The sequence below is a fragment of the Torulaspora delbrueckii genome, chromosome 5, assembly GCF_000243375.1.
Source record: "Torulaspora delbrueckii CBS 1146 chromosome 5, complete genome".
NCBI classification, from domain to species: Eukaryota; Fungi; Ascomycota; class Saccharomycetes; order Saccharomycetales; family Saccharomycetaceae; genus Torulaspora; species Torulaspora delbrueckii.
Window position 1 is genome coordinate 681,605 of NC_016505.1, and position 20,104 is coordinate 701,708.

The 20,104-nt window shown below is 42.2% G+C and overlaps 8 protein-coding genes and 2 non-coding genes across 10 annotated transcripts; 5 read left to right on the top strand and 5 right to left on the bottom strand.

The window, feature by feature from the left end:
* Positions 1 to 119: 119 nt before the first annotated feature.
* On the top strand, positions 120 to 896 carry SRP102 (Signal recognition particle receptor subunit beta; the record flags this gene model as incomplete). The annotated part of the gene is made up of 1 exon (XM_003681769.1): positions 120 to 896. One exon carries the CDS (start codon positions 120 to 122, stop codon positions 894 to 896), a length of 777 nt encoding a protein of 258 aa, XP_003681817.1.
* A 36-nt stretch (positions 897 to 932) lies between these two features.
* On the bottom strand, positions 933 to 1,154 carry TDEL0E03640 (uncharacterized protein; the record flags this gene model as incomplete). Its single annotated transcript, XM_003681770.1, has 1 exon — positions 933 to 1,154. One exon carries the CDS (start codon positions 1,152 to 1,154, stop codon positions 933 to 935), a length of 222 nt encoding a protein of 73 aa, XP_003681818.1.
* A 715-nt stretch (positions 1,155 to 1,869) lies between these two features.
* TDEL0Etrna12R lies at positions 1,870 to 1,941 on the top strand. The gene has a single exon. It is a non-coding gene; the product is annotated as a tRNA-Arg (tRNA).
* A 12-nt stretch (positions 1,942 to 1,953) lies between these two features.
* Positions 1,954 to 2,025, top strand: TDEL0Etrna8D. Its single transcript has one exon. It is a non-coding gene; the product is annotated as a tRNA-Asp (tRNA).
* A 736-nt stretch (positions 2,026 to 2,761) lies between these two features.
* NUP192 (Nup192p) lies at positions 2,762 to 7,780 on the top strand (the record flags this gene model as incomplete). The annotated part of the gene is made up of 1 exon (XM_003681771.1): positions 2,762 to 7,780. One exon carries the CDS (start codon positions 2,762 to 2,764, stop codon positions 7,778 to 7,780), a length of 5,019 nt encoding a protein of 1,672 aa, XP_003681819.1.
* An 88-nt stretch (positions 7,781 to 7,868) lies between these two features.
* Positions 7,869 to 10,515, bottom strand: NSP1 (FG-nucleoporin NSP1; the record flags this gene model as incomplete). The annotated part of the gene is made up of 2 exons (XM_003681772.1): positions 7,869 to 10,399; position 10,515. Coding segments are annotated over 2 exons (2,532 nt in total).
* Positions 10,516 to 10,774: 259 nt separating this feature from the next.
* MHP1 (Mhp1p) lies at positions 10,775 to 14,893 on the bottom strand (the record flags this gene model as incomplete). The annotated part of the gene is made up of 1 exon (XM_003681773.1): positions 10,775 to 14,893. One exon carries the CDS (start codon positions 14,891 to 14,893, stop codon positions 10,775 to 10,777), a length of 4,119 nt encoding a protein of 1,372 aa, XP_003681821.1.
* A 1,613-nt stretch (positions 14,894 to 16,506) lies between these two features.
* Positions 16,507 to 17,709, top strand: GYP6 (GTPase-activating protein GYP6; the record flags this gene model as incomplete). The annotated part of the gene is made up of 1 exon (XM_003681774.1): positions 16,507 to 17,709. One exon carries the CDS (start codon positions 16,507 to 16,509, stop codon positions 17,707 to 17,709), a length of 1,203 nt encoding a protein of 400 aa, XP_003681822.1.
* A 39-nt stretch (positions 17,710 to 17,748) lies between these two features.
* GPM1 (phosphoglycerate mutase GPM1) lies at positions 17,749 to 18,495 on the bottom strand (the record flags this gene model as incomplete). The annotated part of the gene is made up of 1 exon (XM_003681775.1): positions 17,749 to 18,495. The coding sequence occupies one exon, from the start codon at positions 18,493 to 18,495 to the stop codon at positions 17,749 to 17,751; it is 747 nt and encodes a 248-aa protein (XP_003681823.1).
* A 519-nt stretch (positions 18,496 to 19,014) lies between these two features.
* Positions 19,015 to 19,995, bottom strand: NNR2 (NADHX dehydratase; the record flags this gene model as incomplete). Its single annotated transcript, XM_003681776.1, has 1 exon — positions 19,015 to 19,995. The coding sequence occupies one exon, from the start codon at positions 19,993 to 19,995 to the stop codon at positions 19,015 to 19,017; it is 981 nt and encodes a 326-aa protein (XP_003681824.1).
* Positions 19,996 to 20,104: the final 109 nt, after the last annotated feature.

The window sequence follows — 20,104 nt, forward strand, 5'->3', positions numbered from 1 at the left end:
GACCAGTATATTTCTTTCAGCTCATCGGCATAATATAATCCATCTGAAATTTTTCAAGGTTTTGAACGTCAACTAACGTCGAAATGAAGTATTGACTCTAGTAAAGAGATCTAGTTAAGATGCTGGGTATTCCCGTACTTTTGGCAATCATTCTGGTGCTGGTAACTTCTTCATTCCTTCTAATCCTTCAAAGAAATACTGGGAGACTGATTCCAAATGCAAAAACTGCGAACAAGAATAGGGAACCAACGTTTGTCATAGCAGGCCCTTCATACAGTGGTAAGACATGTCTGTACAATTTGTTGACCATGGATAAACTGAGAAATACTGTGATGTCTCAAGAGCCAAGTGTTACGCACAGTTTCAAATTACCGGGAAGTCCTGCGGTTAGATTAATGGAGTTCCCAGGCCACTTGAAGCTTCGCGGTAAGTTGCTAACCGAATTGAAGAATTCCACCAATATCAAAGGTTTGATTTACGTGATAGATTCTACTGTCGACCCCAAGGAATTGACTAAGACTGCTGAGTTTTTATTCCAGATTATACAGCTGACTGAGCGTGAGAAGAATGGTGTCGACATCTTACTCGCCTGCAATAAGTCCGATTCTTTTGCCGCTAGGCAACCATTAAAGATCAAGAGTGTCTTGGAAACAGAGATTGAGAAGATCATTCAAAGGAAACGTAATTCCCTAGATACAGTATCTGGCTCACTGAACCGTACCAACGAAGGTGAAGATAAGGAAGAATCCGAATGGGACAACATGGAGTTATTCGAGTCAGCTAACGGCTTCAGGTTCGAAGTTTTGGAAGGAAACGTAGATGCCTTTGAAGGTAGTGTCTCAAAGAGAAATATCGGCAAATGGGATTGCTGGATCCGTGAGAGAGCTGTTAATTAGAATTTGTAATTATTGTTATATGCATTAATAATGTAACTATTTAGATTTTGGCTTTTCCTGGGGATCCAGAAGCAATATAGTGCCTAGAAACGTTCCCACTATCGTGAAGCCAACGATCAGTAAACCGATGGGAAGATACACAGCATATATACTCGGCAAAGGGAACATGACTAGCTTCCCATCGAGATCAAACACCGGCAGAAGTAGCCATGCTGCGTAGTATAGGAACAGCACAGTGAGTAGAATGAATCTATTCATTAGCTTGACCCTCTAATCTTCGCAGGTCATCTCATCATTTGTCGTCAAGCGCTTTAAACAAGCGACGCTCTTAATTGCATTAGTACAATTAGCCAGACGAATAAACGAAGCTACATACTGGTGGGTATTTCTGGTACACACGATGTGGTCCTACTTTATGCAGTGTCAGCTCTATTCGTAATTCTTAAAGAAATGGAGCTAGCAGCCAGCGCAATTGTTCGGGGTTGACGGAACTGAACTCAAGTGCACGACCATGAGTTGAAGGACTAATGAGTTACCTCTTACCATCTTTGTGAGATAATTAGAATACAGATGGATTGACGGGGAAGCCAGGTTCGAACTTTGGGGTGCTACGTATTCTCATGTGACGTGAGATCAGCAACGAATTTCTAGGCCATCACCTAAAAACTCTAAGCAGCTCACACGGAAAGCGAGATTGATTACTCGTAGCTATTGAAGGCCTACGTCACTTAAACACTCGATATTTTATGACCTCTAATCGCTTGTATACAGATTTAGGGCTATGCAAACGATCGACTTCGGAATTGCAATTTGAACATCTGAAGCTCGACTGTAATATTACAGTGGCACCAACACGACTAAATGGCAGCTGAACTTTACTTCATCTAATGCAAGTATGATCTATAGTTTTCCAACGTGACTATTATACTGTGATCAGGACTACATCTGCTTTCAAAAATCACAACAAAAAGATGCTCGCGTGGCGTAATGGCAACGCGTCTGACTTCTAATCAGAAGATTGTGGGTTCGACCCCCACCGTGAGTGCTCTTTCCAATTTCCGCGATAGTTTAATGGTTAGAATGGGCGCTTGTCGCGTGCCAGATCGGGGTTCAATTCCCCGTCGCGGAGAATTTTTTTGGATACTGTCAATGATAGTATACCACTGCATCTTATTCAAGAATCAATAATAGCGGAGCATATTGTTGTTATCTTGTTTAATTCTTGCCAATTTATTTTATCTTCCAAATGTGCCCCAATCTATATATTATGGAATTTTTGACAGCCCTATGTCATACGACTCTGAATATATTGGCTAGTAATCTATATGGGATTTATTTGAATAGCTGATTTTTTTTTGGGACGATCAAGGTTGCCGTTAAAAAGTGCTTTAATGTATAAGATGTTTGAAAAAATATGTGGTATTCACTAAAACATGTAAAAAACATTAAAATAAAACTGGAGCCGAGACAAATACAATTAGCAATGCAAGGTAGATACCAAGAAACAGATCAACTGTAGTAAAGATACTTGAGGCCCCAGTGGTAAAACAAGAAAAAAATGGTCAAAAATTCTGCGGAAAATCTTGAAAAATCTGTAATCTTAGACAGATATACCTATCAAGATAACTGCCTACAATGTATGATTCTCTGGAGTTCTCACTCACCTCAACTTCTTAGCTCGTAAATCTAGTTATTCACTTGTATTAAAACTGTTAGAGACGGGTAACGAATTTTTTTTCAATATTTACCTTGTAATAAGGAATCTCATCAAAGTAATAATATGGCTAGAGAGCCCAACATATACTGCATTGTTTAGGGCCATTTAATACGAATCGCTGCCATTAGACGCGTGGGTACTTTGTATAATGACTATGAATTGGTCGGCTGGTGAGTTCGAGTCCCTTTACAATGGCATTGAAAGTGGAGAAATAGATCGTAAATTGTTTGATGAAGTGCTATTAGATTTGCAAAGTTTGAATTTAAATGATGGCAAATTCAAGAACAGTGATAGCCGAGCTCGATTAGAAAAGGGTGAAATTACTTTATCAGATGGAAACACGTATAAGATTAATCAGGATTTTATGATCGCAGCGATTGCAGTATCTGACGAACTTAATCTAGACGAAATGGTTGTATGCGAGATTATGCTTGCCGACTGTAACGTTGAGAGTTTGGAAAAGGATGAAGGTATTGCGTTGGTTAACAAAGCCAAGATAAACTATTTTGTTAGAAGACAATATATTTTGCAAATTGTGACATTTCTGGTGAACTACCTTGATCCTGATAGCCCGCTTTATATCGAGCTGTTGGCAAATGGGAAGTTAGTATCCAACATACTGAGAGCATTCGGCTATATTCATACACAGCTAGGTGATATCAAGCAGTCCATTAGCAAGGCAAAGATTCTCGACAGTTACCATGCATTGGCACAACAGAATGTCAAATTCAAACAAGATTTTCTGCTGAGGGAGTATGACATATTGAGTCAGATTCTTCATGGTTTGATGACCAAAGGAGCCTTGATGAGTAAAGAACATTTAACAAAGATAATAAGCCATGTTTCCGAGATGCAATCAAATGATTTCTTCATAATATATTACCTGCCAGCGATCTTTTACGCTTTTGGTAACATGAACAAACTTCTAGACCAAGATGTAAGGTCTATTCATGATGAATTTTTAAAGGATCTAAAATCTCAAAGCATTTACACAAAACCAGTAAAGGTCTCATTGATCTTTGTCTTCCTCTCGTACTTCATTGGCTGGTGTAAATTAGAACCTGAAAAGAGGGCCAATACTATGGATTTTGCCGTGACGGTGGACGAACCAATGACTAGAGCTGTAGAATATGGGGCGATCGAGCAATTATTAATTTTTGCCGCTGATACTTCTCTAGTAGAGAGAGACGCTAGTATCGATCTTTACTATGATATGAGATCATTGCTAGAGCGTCACATCCCTAGGCTGATACCCATCCAGTTGACAGACAATCAAACGGAACTTCAACAGCAGCAACAGCAACAACAACAATTTTACAGTCATGCTCCTCTACCTGGGTCTCATAGTAATAGTTCACAGCAGCTGAATAATGACAGATCTTCAGCTGTAGTACTCTCGAAGCAAACCAACTCTTTTTTCCTGGCAACTTTTCACGATGTTATAAGAACCATTATTGCGGACTGCGCATTCTTGCTTACGAAGATTAAGGACGCAGAAGAAGATTCACTGTTATCGGGAGAAGATCTTGATCTAGATGACATCGCCTTGAAGGCGGATTTGGAAAGATTCTTCCTCACGATTTACTATTTCTACGCGTCGAGACCTGATTACTCCAAACTATTTTGGCAGGATAAGGAATCAAATGCTTATGGTTTCATCGAATGGTCGGCTAAATGTCATGATAGTTTAATGAGATCATGCTTTTACCTAATGATTTCCAGTTTATCTTACGGAACCGAAAACTCTCTAAGCGTTTATCACTACTTTGTGGCTAATGACAGTGTCTCATGGAATATCATTGCTCAATGCATTAGCGACTATATCGTAAAGATCAGTAATCTGACAACACGAGTTCAGCAAAGGCAACAAAAACAGGACTCAGAGGAAATAGACTCTACGTTAGTTGCGTTAGAAGATGGCCTGAATGAAGAAGCTATCATTTTCATTTCTTCATTGTTCACTTTGATTGGATCAGTTGCAAATGACGTTGACGAGGATATTAAAAGCACTCTGTCGAACCTCTTCGCAGACATTCTCTTTGAATTCGCAAAATTGGACACACCTCTAATTGGAGCATGCTTGAAAACGTTAAGCCATCTAGTACCCAACTCAGAATCAAAGAGATCAAACTTCTGGTATTCTTTAGACTCGTTAATCTTCAAGTCTAGTCAGTCTGTAATCACCCCTGATTCTTACAGAGCAGCCTTCACTTCGACTTTTACCAACTTTTCCGAGGTTGTCGGCTTTTTGAGCCTTTTCCAAAAACTATTATCCATCAATTCCATGGATAGCGACAGTGGTTACATGTCCTTTGGTAAACTTGCATTCCCAAGTAAACTTGGGCGTGGATATAGGAAAACAGGCATCAGTCCTTATCTCGACTACATTTTCCAAGAAATTTTAGTGCACTCCAATCAATTACAAGATTCTTTCAAGACAAGATGCATTCAATTGCCCGTCCTGAGAATTGCAGAGGACGCCCTCCGTTCGTTTGACTATAATGTTATTTTGAATTCGATTCCAGCAGGTGCTAATCTTGACCGGTTAGTAGACACGGAAGATTTTGCGTCTTATGTTCAGGAATGCCCAGCAACAATTGCCTTCAACTACCTTTTTACAGAAAAAGTCTACAAATGCATTTTGGATATCGCTTCTATTGGGGTTGACAGTATCAATATTGACTTGGTCGGCGAACAAGAGCAATTGCTTCTCATCAATCTATCTGTTAAGGTGGTGGGTATTGTCTTGGATTTCCAAGAGCCTTATGTTGAAGAATTTGTGCCAATCGTGACAAAACAAGGTGACATAGACAGCTTTATACCAAAAGATTTTGGTTTACACGGATTGCGTTCTTTTTATGACGCTTTGTTCTTCAATTTATCAGTTGTTGCCCATCTCGGCTTATATGTCGGCTTAGACAATTTTGAACTAGCATCGAACTCCTTACATTTGCTTGAAAAGCTTGCAATTCGTTATACAGGTGAGGAATCCCCATTTGCCGTAAAGAGTAAGCTCTTAACAATATTCGATTCTGTGGATGAGTCTGCACGCATCAAGGATGGATTCATATCGCAAATCGAGAAACCGATTGATTGTGAGGAAGCTCTCACTTTGAAACTCGAGCTCCTAGATTTCATCAATGAGAACTTGTCATTCACGGATCCTACTATTACTATCTCTCACTTCCTGCTAGGTTTTCAAGTCTCTAATATTCTCTCCACCGGACCTAATCTATCAACCTTCATCAACTCTGATTCTTCCTTATTGAAATCCATCATGGCTTTGCTTGAAGCATCTCTCGAAAACGTTAATCAAACCAGGATAGATTGCGCTCCAATGAGGCTAGCCGCCTCAGCTATATGCATAATAATAAAACTTTGTCGTAATCATGTCACTTCCCGTATGGTCTTGGATTACTTGGCGACACATCGGCTGTTCGAAAGAATTATAGAGCTCGATCCTCAGGTTGACGCGCACACATCGTGGAATGGAAGGGTTTTCGACGTTAAGAAGGCATCTAGAGCTAAGGATTTCATCCAAACAGAGTCCCTAGGTGCGTTGTTATCATTCTTGAGCTATAGAAGCGATTTACTCCAGTATTTTAGTTTGTCCATTCACAGGCTGGCTTCGAGTGGAAGAAAATCACAGATACAATCCCAGATTGAACTATTGACCTCGAACACCCTCCAATCTGCAGGAATTTTTTCCATGCTAAGCACTCTAAACTATGGAGATATACCCGCACTCGAGGATTCTATGGATTCTTTGACAATATTTAAAACACTTCCGCTCAATTTGGATGCTGTGACCCTGGGGAATAATTGCCATGGGAACATCTATAACTATTATGCGATTGATTCACTGGCAAGATTATCGTGGAGGTTCAAAAGGGAGTCCGCAACTGCTCCCGAGAATCGCAGCTTAACCTTTGAACAGGTCGCACAGGAGATTGACGTTATACACCAGAACATCGCTTATATTTTGGCTCGTCAGACGTTCACGAAACGGCAACTGTGCATCCTGCACTCATGGGTTCAACTAGTAGAAATCATTGTATCAGATGGTGAGCTAACTGCTCTTGATCGTTCAAGCTTTATTTTGGAGGTGTTTGGAGCCACAATACCCAAAATCAATGATTATATTGAGTTTGATATATCATTCTCAGAGGAGCTGGTTTCGCTCGCTGTCACATTATTTGCAGTCTATCAGAAAGATCGTGTTTCAATTGATAATTTCCAAACCGTCGACACCAGGCTTTACAATCTGTTTAAAACATGCATTTACGGTATTAACTCCCCACTATCATCATTTTCTATTCGATCAGATTTTTATGTGCTTGCCAATAGCTATTTGGTAAGAGTACTTGAAGACGAGAGGCTGGCGAAGCAGATACTACAGGGTCTAAAGATGAACAACGAGGTGCTTGTCGAGGTTATCTGCAAGGACACTATTTATGGCCAAGGGACGAACAGGATAACGAGTGTTTTTTTGCTGGATTCCTTAGTTCGTCTAGGAGACCTCAACAAAGGTAATTTCATATTAGACTCCCTCACGAAGAATACACAGCTACTTTTGATCATACGTTCCATAAAGAACACTGACTCATTGTTCAGCTCTCCCGGAAGCGTCGCCATCGATGATCTTCTATACGAGCTAACTGCGTTCAAAACTGTGGTCTATTTGTTGATCCGCATTGCTGAGAGCCGAAATGGTGCTAATGCATTAATTCAGAATAAGTTATTCCGAGTAATTGAGGATTGCCAATTTTTGAAGCTTGATCCAGATCTCGGATTAGAACTAGTATTCGATGAGCTAGCAATCCACAACTCCAGCTTTATGTCGATCAACGTCAGTTTGGATAAACCGCTATTCCTTGGAAAGGATGCCAATGGGATATCCCTTTTCGAATTAATTGTGCCCGTTTTTCAATTGCTTGCTGCTGTCCTGCTGAGTATGGGAAGCTCGAACGCGATGGTTATTAATGAGGTCAAGAAACTTCTCATTAAATACAGACGGCTGACGTTGGGAGTTATGAAGAGGGATGCGCTAAGAGACACAAACGAAAAGTACAGTTCCTCGAACTCCAATCTCGAAGGTCTGGAAAAGATGGTAAAATTGGTCGTACTACTTTGCACACTAACGGGTTATCACGGTGAAGAAAGCTAAATAGGATTTCATCGTTAGCATTATTGGGACCCCATCTCTAGTCCTTAAACGATATATTATACAGTATAGATTCAATTCGAATTCAGTATTATTTACTTATCAACTTGATCTTGTGTTCAAGTGCAGCTGAACTGTCGTCTAAAGATTTCAATGCTTCCAAATGCGAGTTCAGCAGTTTGACCAGCTGAGTGTTCTCATCTTTATTTGCGAGATTCATTGTTGTCGCCTTATTAAATGTATTGCTGACATCATTTATCTCCGCAATCAGCGATGAAAGATTCAACGATAGACTGTTGAGGTTTTCGTCCAGTGTCTCTGCTGTATGGTAAGCTTGCTGTCTCTTTTGATCGTTGTTATTAGCAGCTCTCCCACCTGCCGAGGAAAGAACATCTGAGAGGAGGGATTCAGCTTTCTGCTCATAATTGTCCAAGAACGTTTCAAGCTCGTCCTGTTGTCTTTCGATATATTGTAGCGATTGGTCGATCCTATTCTGATTCTGTTCAGCAGTCAAAGTCTCGGAATAAAGTTGGCTGATTTGTTCACCACCTTTGACAAGCACCTGATCCCATTGATTGACTTTCTTGGAAAACTCGTCGAAATGAGTTGCAGTACCAGATAGTTGTTCAGTCCACTTAGTGATCAAATCATCCAAGGTTTTGTTGTCTAAAGATACTGGAGCTGTTTCGATGTTCTTAGAATTAATTGTCTGTGAAGCCACTCCAGAACCTTTGATCTCTTCCTCCTTTTTATAAGCATCGTTCTTAGCCCCAAAGGAAAAACCTCCTGTACCCGTATTACTCTTTTCTTGTCCATCTTTTTTGGTTTCACCAAATGAAAATTGCTTGGAACCAGTTTTGTTAGTACTCGTACCTGTAGTTCCGGTTTGTTTAGCAGAATCTGGCTTGCCACCAAAAGAGAACCCAGATTGAGCTTTGTCTTTATCTTCTTCCGGCTTGGCACCAAATGAGAATCCAGTCTGAGGCTTGTCTTTGTTTCCCTCCGGCTTAGCACCAAATGAGAATCCAGTCTGAGGTTTGTCTTTGTTTTCCTCCGGCTTGCCACCAAATGAAAATCCAGCTTGAGGCTTGTCCTTTTTCTCCTCTGTCTTAGTGCCAAAAGAGAACCCCGTCTGAGGTTTGCCTTTACTCTCTTCTGGCTTAGCGCCAAATGAGAATCCGGGCTTTGAGCTGTCCTTCAGTTCACCACTAAGTGACAGCGCAGATGTAGGCTTCTCATCTTTAGCTTCTGATTTAGTACCAAATGTAAAGCCTGGGGTAGACTTTGTGTTATCATCAGGCGTTGCGCCAAAGGAGATTGCTGGCTTAGATTCTTGAGGTTTATCATTAACTTTAGCACCAAACAAGGTATTTGGCTCAGTTGGCTTCGCTTCTTTGTTGCCAAATGAGAATCCTGGTTTAGAGGAACTTGTTTCGTTATCCGCTTTAGCTCCAAAAGAAAAACCTGATGTGCTAGTAGAGCTTGTTTTACCACCAAACGAGAAGGGTGATTTATCGGTTTGCTTTTGGCTATTGTCGTTCTCTTCGCCGGTTTTGAGATTGAGGCTGAATGAGTTGGCTTGATTAGCATCGCCCTGTTTCGAGTCTGATTGAAGAGATGGTACAGTGTTTGAACTTTGAGCTTGATCTTTCTTATCCTGCGAGAATAAAGACTGCTTTGACGCATTTGAACCAAAATTAAAAGACGCTGGGTTAGTCGAACCTAACTGAGTAGTACTATTTTTGTTAGCGCCAAACGAAAGTGATGGAGCTTTATTACCCCCTAGGTTAAAGGCTGGCACAGTTTTTTCATCTTTCTTGGAATCACCAAAACTGAAAACTGACGTACTTCCAGTTCCACCTTGCTCAGAAGTGTCTTTACCAGTATCGTTCGTTCCCGTTTTTCCAAAGCTAAATGCTGCTGGCTTACTTGAGTCTTTTTGCTGGCCCAAGTTGGCGGTTAAAGACGCTTGGCCACTGTTACCAAAACTGAATCCACCAGTCTTTTTTGAATCATCCGGTTTATCTCCTACCGAACCGAAAGAAGGAGTTTTCTCGCTGTCTTTATTGCCTCCGAAGTTCATCTGAGGGACACTTGATGTGGAATTTGACCCCAGGGATGTTAAAGAGGCATTGTTTGAGTTTTTGTTCCCGAAGAGACCACCGTCCACTTTAGATTCACCAGTTTTCCCAAAACCACCCGAGAGTGCTGGTTGGCTGTTCCCAAAAGCTGGCGCATTTGCCATGGTAGTACCTGAAGCAGGCAATGATGACCCAAAGTTGGGAGTCTGGGTTTTATTATCATTATTCAGATTGAAAGAGAAGCCAGGTTTACTCTTGTCCCCACTATCCGCTGCTCCAAATGAAAACGTGCTACCAGTACTTTTACCTCCAAGTGAAAATGCTGAGCCTGCGTTTGCGCCGCCGTTCCCAAATGCAAAAGTCGATGTTCCACTTTTCGAAGCATCTTGGGTATTATTCCCACCACCGGTAGCATTCGATCCAAATAATGGTGTACTAGCAGCCTTCCCAGCTGCTCCAGAGTTGCCAGCCGCACCAAATGTGAAGGTTGGATTACCAGCACTTGCGTTCCCGGCCTGCTTATTTGGGGTAAATAAACTCACTAGTTTTATGATAAAGTTAGTTAAATTGCATCTCGCTGATTCAAAGCCGTAGCCTATAGTGCACAAGAAATAAGCTTTCTAGGCCCTATTTGATAAGGAAGTTGTCCAACATACTTAGAATGAAGCAATCTTGTCACGTCAATGGCTCCAATAGAATGTTTGGTAGCATCGCATAGGCATCTTTAATCGCTGATTCTTTGTCTACAATCCATCCCGCGTACCTGGCTCTAGTGCCTCGATGGCCGGGTAAAATACCGGTCAATCATAATGATTTATACCTAAGGGACATATAGAGATCTAATTAATACATTCAATTGTTAGTAATGTGTAACAGTTATAGTAATGGTACAAGGGTACTTGGTTTTGCATGCCGCTCATTCGTGCTTCCTATCTCTTTCGATGTTATCTAGAACTTGGTCGTAAGCTGCATCAATTGCCTTAGTTTCGTCCTTATGAGATTGTTGGTTCTTCGCTGATATGAAATCTTCAGATGGCTTGGGCACCTTCTTATCGACAGAAATGTCACTTTCTGTGGGCTGTGGGGAGGGCTGTGGGGATAATGCGGCCAGCTTTTCATGTGCTTCGTCATGCTTCTTGAAAATGTCATGTAAATGATAACCTTGATTATGCAGTTCATCGATCACATCGACCACGGTTGTAACGTCCGTCTTTAGGAGTAGATTCTTGATCTGATCAATGTCCATGGATTCGGCAGCGCGACCCAGTAAAACTCTATCGATTTGTTTCGCACCGTCGCTATGAGATGTTTCCAAATCCTTTCTAATGCTGTCTGCTTTTTTAAAGACATCACCTTCTTCACGGATCTGGGAAGAGACTCTCTTTGAAGATTCCTCGTCCTCATCACGAAGTTCGACCGTATCATCTGCATGGGGGTTAAATTCTTCAACATCTGCCTTGCCAAAAGGAAGTAATGCCGAATGACCACTCTGTGCAAATGCTGAGGAAGAGAAAAGTGTATTAGCTGGAAGGCCATCACTCAGATACCTATCTTTGACAAACTTCTGGGCTTCAGCTATACCTGCGGTTGGATGCGGCACCGCATTCTCCGCAGATTGTGCGCTATTGACCTGATGTCTTTCTTTTAACAACCTTATGCCTTTCTCAAAACTTGCATCGATGAAACACAATCTTATCAAGGTTTCTTTACCTTCGGTGCTTAATTGTCCCATAACTCGTGTGTCAAAGAGATCCTTCACAACTTTCTTGATTTTCTTCCTAGCAATTGTTACTTTCTCAATATACTTTTCCACAAGTTTATCGTAGGCCTTCTTATCTTTGAACTTATCCGTTAGTAATACAGATAACTCATCCTGCAAGCTGGATAAATTGTCTTTATCATCAGTAGAGTTATCGGTGTTGTTGGCTTTAACTTTGTCCAGTTCACTTTCCACATTTCTCATAGTATACAATGAGATCTTTTCCTTGATATTCGGAGGCATATTAGTGTAGTCAATGTCCAGAGTTATCAAGGAAGGACTTTTCCTAACTGCCTCAGCTAACGATTTACAGGAGGCCAGATCGAACTGGGTTCCTAGCAGAGATAGGTAATTTAGTCTAGAGCACAGAGGTAATGCTTCTGCAAGCATAACAATCTCCGTAGATGAAAGGGAATCGTAATCCAAATGCAAACGGACTAAGTTAACAAATACCGGCAAGCAGTCAATCAAAGTACTCATACAATGTGGGAACATTTTGGGATTGTTCGAAAAATCCAGGAATTTCAGATTCTCACAATAACAAAGAACGCTGATTAGTTTCAGCACCTCATTATTTTCGCTCGTATCTTCGGGTCCAACCTCAAGGCCTGCACAATTCATTGAAATGTACTTGAAGACGTTCTTTTCACCCTTATTATGGATCTTGTCCAAGACTGCATTATTGAATGCTGCGAGTTTCCCCTTCAGATCATTAAAGCCAATGTCCAAGCCTGTAACCTTTGATTGAACAATCCATCTGCCCAAAACGTCACACTGCTCCTTAGTCAAACAATTGTAAGCTAGGCCCAGTCTTTGAGTCGCGATACATGCGACCTCTATAAAGTTCTCAAACTGGTCCAGGGGCATTTGAGCACCAGATATAATGACTTCTTCCAAACCACCTTTTTTAGCTACAGATGCTGCCAGTAGATTCCAATTCATATCTTTACGGCTTTCAACATCACACTCCATTCTAACAACCGAACTCTTAAGCGAGGATTTTGAGGGTTTTTGAACATTAGTCTTAATGATTGGTACCATAGTTACGTCCAAGGCAGTCAGGGACTTCGCCCTAGACACGAAACAACACAGGAACCTCCAGCCTTCATGATCTAAAGGAGTATTCCTCAGGGACAGTTTCTCAAAATTCTTTTTGTATACCAGAGAGCCCAGAATAACCCTCAGCATCTCGACACTGAGCGTTACACCATCAAGAGAAAGACATAGCACAGGCGCAATACTAAGGAAGTCACTAAACGACCAAACCTCCACCATAGATGGTCTTGGATTCCTCAGCTGCAAGAGAGGAATTGGGTCTGTCGATCCCTTCTTCAGCTGCTTCAATGTGGCAGGAATCGGCAGAATTTCTCTTAAGTGACAGCAACGGGTGTAAACAACATCGTGTGGAATTTTGATATTCTTGGGAGGAAGTATTTCCTCCTCCGGAAGTGATTCCTGAGAAAATGCAGAATTTAGTGAGGTTTGGGAATTCATATTGGCAGCCCTTCTACTGATCATCGGTTTGTCAATTGTGACACGACTTGCCATATTGCTGACACCAACATCCTCTTCATTATTTGTTGCCGTCCGACTTAATTCAACAGGAGCGCCTTTTGCCCTAGCACCGGCCGCTGCTGCAGCTGCAGCCAGTTTTATGCTCCTTCTCTGAGTGTCCAAGTTCTGATCGTCGTCATTTGAAAGATCTGTTGGACTAGCAGGTTTGGGAGCCATTTGTTCTTGTTTCCTTACATCGCTACTCTGTATATCGCCAGTTTCAGCCAACAATCTGAGCTGCCCTGTACCACCAACAACAACTCCGGAGCTAGTTGATTCCAGTATTTTCTTTCTCTCCTCTGGTGTCAGCCTGTGTATTACCACAGCACCATTGGGCTTGACTTCCACCTCACCTTGACGAGGATGCTTACTGCAAATCTGCTGAGGTGGGTCATTGAAATATGTGTTGGTTGCGAAGGAAACGTGTTTCAACGTCCTTACATCTTCCAAACCCGGCACAACCTTTGCATTAATGGGATCAAACTCCTCAACCATTTTATCTTCTGAAGAAGTTGGACGACCACTGGACAACTCATCCCTTGTTTGGTTGGAGCTGGAGCTACCGCCTGCGCCATATGAGGTAACCTTTTTCAAGAAGGCGCCGAACTTATGAGATGATGACGGTGTTGCATTAGAAGAAGAATCTGAATCCGAGTCAGATGCTGAATCAGTCGACGATTTATCCGACCAGCCTTTCAATGCTGGCGGCAGTTTCGATTTCTTGGGATGCGAAGGTAAAGGCCTCCCTCTTGCATCGTACTTTTTGGACTTTGATTTACTGTTCTTGTCTTCCGATAAATTACCGTCTATTGTGAACGAAGCTGCTTTGGTTGAATCATCGCGACCCTTCCTAGCAAATGGACTTTTTTCTTTGAATGAAGCGACGGAGTAGCCGTTAGATTTATAATACTGTAAAAACTCCATTAGACGTGGGTCTCTGTCAGTCACCTCAGAATGGCGTCTTTCTTTCAAATTCCCATTGCTTTCTCTACGCTCACCTAAATTGGACACCAAATTTTCTGTCTGCAAACGATGTCCATCTTGAACCATAGACTCTGTTCTTGATCTTGCCAGTGGCGCTCCATCTTCTTGATCCTCTTCTTCACCGCTACTCTTCGGAGCCGATCCACCAGACTTCATAACACCAACCGTGCTTGATCTCCGACTGGAAGGTCTGGACACTCGTTTCTCATCCTTATCTACCTCCTGTGCTGTGGATTCATTCTTCGACTTCTTGCTCCTGCTGAACAAGCTCTTAAAAAATCCCATTTTCTTTTCACCATTACCATTGCGTGACTCAGATACCGATGAACCTCTCCTTCTCCCTCTGTATCTATCACTGCCTCCACTGGCGGATGACAGAGACTTGGTCCGTCTCAACTCTGCCGATCCTTCGCCCACATCTGACGAGCCTCTGTCATTATCACGAAGGTTGCTACTATTGAACACAGTGGCGGCCACTGAATTACGGCGAGCCCTATGTTCCCTCTCAGCTCTCGAATTAGGGACAACTTTAGGACTAGGAACCTCAGCTAGAGGATCATCACTATCCACAGATCCCTCACGAGAGTGAGAAGGCGTTTTTACAGACGCCGCAACCTCTGAAGGCTCGTTCGTCCCCAAATTACGTGCTCCTACCAACCAATCGACATCCAAAGTGTCTATCTTGTGCTCCTTCAGCAATTTCTCAGGATCTTTCATGCTCGCTATTGGTTTATCCATGGAGCGCTTCTCAATCCCAATTGTTCAACCCCCTGACCGATCACAGCGTGTAGCAGTCCGGTTCAGATGGACTAGCAATAAGTGAGTTCTTGTACAGTAAGTAAGGCTCTTCAAAGCTTTCAGAGTCTTAATCAATCACGTTCCAATGGGACAGTACCGTTCAGCTGACCGAGCCCGCCATAGCTGGGGGTGGGAACGGTACCAGCGACTTTCACTGCATGGCCCAATGCGGTCTTTTCTTTACATGTCGCCCTAGTGACGCGGGACGACTCCGCCAAGTCTCGAATCTTTAATATGAGACATGAGCGGTTTCCCATCCTGAAGCTCTAAGAGAAACCGTTTAGCAGACTAGGACTTATTGAAAACATACTGTCGTAACATCCTATCGTATGTTTACAACATCGCTATACTCCTTGAAGAAACTGTTGCCCCTAACACAAAAGTTTAATCCCACTTTTGGCCAATTGTGTTTCGCAGCTGGCTCAATTGCAACGTCATTGGTGCTCAGATGTCTCTTGGACGTGTAAACGATTGTATAGGAGCTTTCGAAATCGGACCTAATCATTCTTCCACTTGTTTACCAATACTCTACACTTATGCCCATAAAAGGTCACTCTGGGAATCAAAATATCTCATAAGTCAAAGTGACTAGTTTGTTTTATTTATTTTGTGGGTCGAAGTTGGAGATAAGTTACTGTTTTGTTTTCCGCTTTATATTCATACTATTCCCTAAAAAACTTCGGCGGCTAACGCCACTAAATTATGTATTGGAGAAAAGCCGTAAGGTATAAAGGTTATTCGTTAGTGTGATAGTTTACTTCCTTCAAACAATGTGTCTCTCTTGCAAGTCTTAACAATGCTTCATTATCGCTTATAGTGGCCCCAAATTAGAACAGCAAAGTATGCTTCTCCAGACGCTTCTCGAGAGTGTTATCTTTATGTAACATGAAGATACAAAGGGCTCGACATACACAATAAGATACGAAACACGTCAGGCTGTGAAGCTACATCACAGAATGCATACATTTTCCCATGACAAGGACAGAGGTTTGCTAATTGTTATCTCACCGAGATTGACCTAGATCAAGAAGTGACGATGGCTCACTGCGACCTTGAATACTGAAGAAAGGCGCCTGGGAGAATCTACGAGGGACTTACAACGTACTAGCGTACGAAGGGGCCAGGAGCCATCATGGCGAGTTGACCATTTCCTCCACTTCGAGCAGAAGAAATGGAAGGCCCACCACTTGCCATCAAATGCTCACAGATATACTTGAGCATGATGTAAGCTGCGTTGAAGTCTCTATCGAAAATCGAGGAGCAACTTGAACAACTATAAGTTTTATTAGATCCTAAATCATCTTTCAAATCTCCACAACTAGAACAAGTCTTCGACGTGTAATCCTCCTCAACCTCATGAACACTAGCACCACGGAGCTGCTCTGCCTTCATCGTCAAGCGATCATGGATGGATCAGTGAGGGAAAGTTGCCATATTGAACCTTGATTTTTGTCTGCGCGGAAGCCTTCCCAACTTCGGCCTGAAAGTTAGCTAAAGTTAGCTCAAATGAACAATCGATCGGCAACAAGTACCACTGTATGATCATTTGCCCGATGGATTTGAAGCAGTTGACCATTGACAAATACGAGACCAGAGAGGAATTGATATTGAATGGCATATGGAAAGGTGAAATTTATAAAAATGTGGACCTTAGTACAAGAAATGGCAGAGGATGGCTCTGGAAGACTTTAGTCATTGATGGCGAGGGCGATATGGAAGAGATTGTAGAGGTACCGACACTAACAGAGGATCATGAGCAATCGCCGCAGCCGAAAGTTCCCAAAGGGCAGAAGGACAGAGGAATTAGAAGGCTAACACCAATCGACGTTAAGAGACATCCATTAAGTAGTACAGGGATCAAACAGGATGATAGGGCGGTTGAGGACGATGATACGACAATGAAAGAAAAACTTGAGATTATCGATTTGGACCTTTCAAGATTGATGCTTGACGATATTTTTCAAGAGAAAGAAGTTCATAACGAGATGCGAAAGATCATGTATAACTACCTGATTCGGAGAAGCGATGATTGCTCGTACAAGCAAGGTTATCACGAACTACTAGGTATGATCTATTTGCAATTACATGAGGATAAGCAAATGAGCATGGAAAACAAGGGTACAGAGTTGAAGAACATACTTTTCATATTTGAAAAACTAATGAAACCCATGGCTTTCTTTTACAACGAAAACCAACTGATAAAGTGGGAAAATAAGGTGTTTCAACCTCTCCTTCGAACATGTTGCCCCAAACTTTATGGAATCATCTGTTGTGACGATAATCATACAAATCTGCTATGGCTCTTAAGATGGACAAGGCTGCTCTTTATGAGGGAACTGCCTCGGGATTATACTCTTGTAATATGGGATCATCTCTTAACGTTTCTATATCCAGCCGATACGTTCGTCGCATGCGTTGTCGTGGTACTCCTTCTGAACAATTATAAAGTATTCACAGAAGAAGTAGAAGATCACGATGACCTTGTTGAACTGATGCTGCATTTCAATTCTAGAATGCGTTCAATGATCGACTGCGTGGAACTTTGTAAGATGGCTGGGAAGCTCTGTGAATATTGGTACGTCCAGGATGCCCAGTCAATGAAGACATTGAGTGATAATTTCCTCAAGATCAAATTCAACGTTGACAGGGACTTCGAACCTGATGGTACTGTGGATCCCAATAGAATACGAATAGAGGAAAAATTGCGTAGACGTGTCAAACAAACATTATTGACTAGTAGTAAAGATTCTAAATAGGGTGAAACATGATACAAAATAGATCTCAATCTACTTCATTTATTTCTTCTTACCTTGAGCGGCAACAGCAGCGGCACCGGCAGCAGCAGCTTCTGGGTCCAAGTAGTAAGATGGCTTAGATGGCTTCAAATTCTCATCCAATTCGAAGACCAATGGGATACCAGTTGGGATGTTCAACTTGGCAATGTCATCATCGGAGATGTTCTCCAAGTGCTTAACCAAACCTCTCAAAGAGTTACCGTGAGCGGTGACCAAGACGGTCTTACCTTCCAACAAGTCCTTGGAGATGACATCTTGCCAGAATGGCAACATTCTGTCGATGACCAACTTCAAGGATTCAGTTTGTGGCAAGACATTTGGGTCAACGTCTCTGTATCTCTCGTCGTTCTTTTGAGAGTATGGGGAGGAGGCCTCAATCTCTGGAGGTGGGATGTCGAAAGATCTTCTCCAGGTGGTGAATTTCTCTTCACCGTACTTTTCCAAGGTTTCGGCCTTGTCCTTACCTTGTAGAGCACCGTAGTGTCTTTCGTTCAATCTCCAAGATCTTTCAACTGGGATCCAGGATCTGTCAGCGTTAGCCAAAGCAATGTTAGCGGTTTGGATAGCTCTGGTCAACTTGGAAGTGTAAAGAACATCTGGGTTGACGTTCTTTTCCTTCAACAATTCACCGGCTCTGGCGGCTTCCTTTTCACCAACGGCGGACAATTTAACATCGACCCAACCGGTGAATAGGTTCTTCTCGTTCCATTCGGATTGACCGTGTCTGATAAGGACTAACTTTGGCATTTTAATGTGATTTATTTGATTGATCTAGGATGATGATATACAAGAAGAGAGAATAAGAGAAGTTATATAATAATTCACAACTTTTCCAAAAATTGAAACAATGTTAACTTATATAGCATGAGAAGAGACACTCTGAGTCTCGGTGGTGCAAAACCCCTTCAGTTGCTCGCCACATGTTGTTTGATGTGAACACTCGTTCCATCCAAGCTAGAAGCGAACAGAAACAGTGAGAAATAATCATGCATATACGGTCGTCACGATCATTCCATTACAACCAATTGACCTGATCAATAATGGCTTGATACGTCAAAGTTAGACTGTCGTCGACTAACTTCCTGTAATATTATTCATTTTTTTCAACTTTTTCACTTAGTGGAAGCCCGAAAGTTAGTGGACGCTGTCAGAATTTCATTTAGTGGAAGCCCAAATTCTATGTTTTCACGTGATCATCGTCAATGGCTTGTATAGTAAGTAGTATAGAGACTACTACAGTCTATATAGTCTAGTGGAGGCCTCATGTTATCCGAATAGCTTGTCGAAGACTTCACCGACACGATCGTTCATGTCGGAGGTTTGCATTGCACGCTTTTTGGCGGTGAATGCTAGCTTTGCGCATTCACGAGTCACAGTAGAGCCGACGTAGCAACTTAACATGGCGTAATCTAGCCATTCGAACTTTGAATCGCTGTCGTCTCCACATAATTTGAAATCGTGTCTGGCTCGACTGAATGCCAGCATGCAGGCGATTGTGCCGGTTAAAGTATCCCCTTGTCCACCTACTCTCTTATTGCTACCTTCGACGGAACTCACTAGCCAGGACTTATCCTTGTTGTCTTGGAAAGGTTTTGGTGAGAAAATCTTGTCCTCTGTGCCCTTCTCCACAACAATGCACTTAAGTTTCTTGGCTATGTATGCTCCGGCTTCAACAGATTCCGAGTCTTCCCCTATGACATCTTTGATCCTCTTGAACTCGACCACATTGGGGGTTAGAATTATTCTACCACTGGGGAAACGACGAACCATGTCTCTGACTTCCTGATCCTGGGTTAACAGGTACAGCGAATCGGCATCGAACACTATTGGGATCATGCCGTCGTGTTCTTCAAGTACGATCCTAACAATCTCCTTGACGGATTTGAGCATTCCCTCATCTCTTCCTAAACCAGGGCCTATCACTAACACATGCATTTTGGATAGCAGCGGCTTGATCTTGGGCATTTCGCCCAATTTACCCATCCTCAAATAAGGGTGTACCATCAAATTGGGCGAATATGACTTGATTACCGTTGCAGCGTCCTTCTCACAGATAACATGGGTCATATCACAACCCATCAATGCTGTCGCATGAGCACTGAAGTATGGTGCTCCTGTATAGTCCTCACACCCTCCAATGATACAAACTCTACCATTTTGGCCCTTGTGAAATTTTGGTGATAAAGGTGTCACACATCTCTTATGCGCTAACTGGATCAACTCCAAATGACTCAATCTACCCAACATCTTACACCGTTTACTCTTGATTGTACTCGGATCGCTGAATAATTACCAGCCACCGTCTTAAGTAGCCACAGCATGCGATTCTGCAAGGGGTTGTCTCGTACGTTAAAAG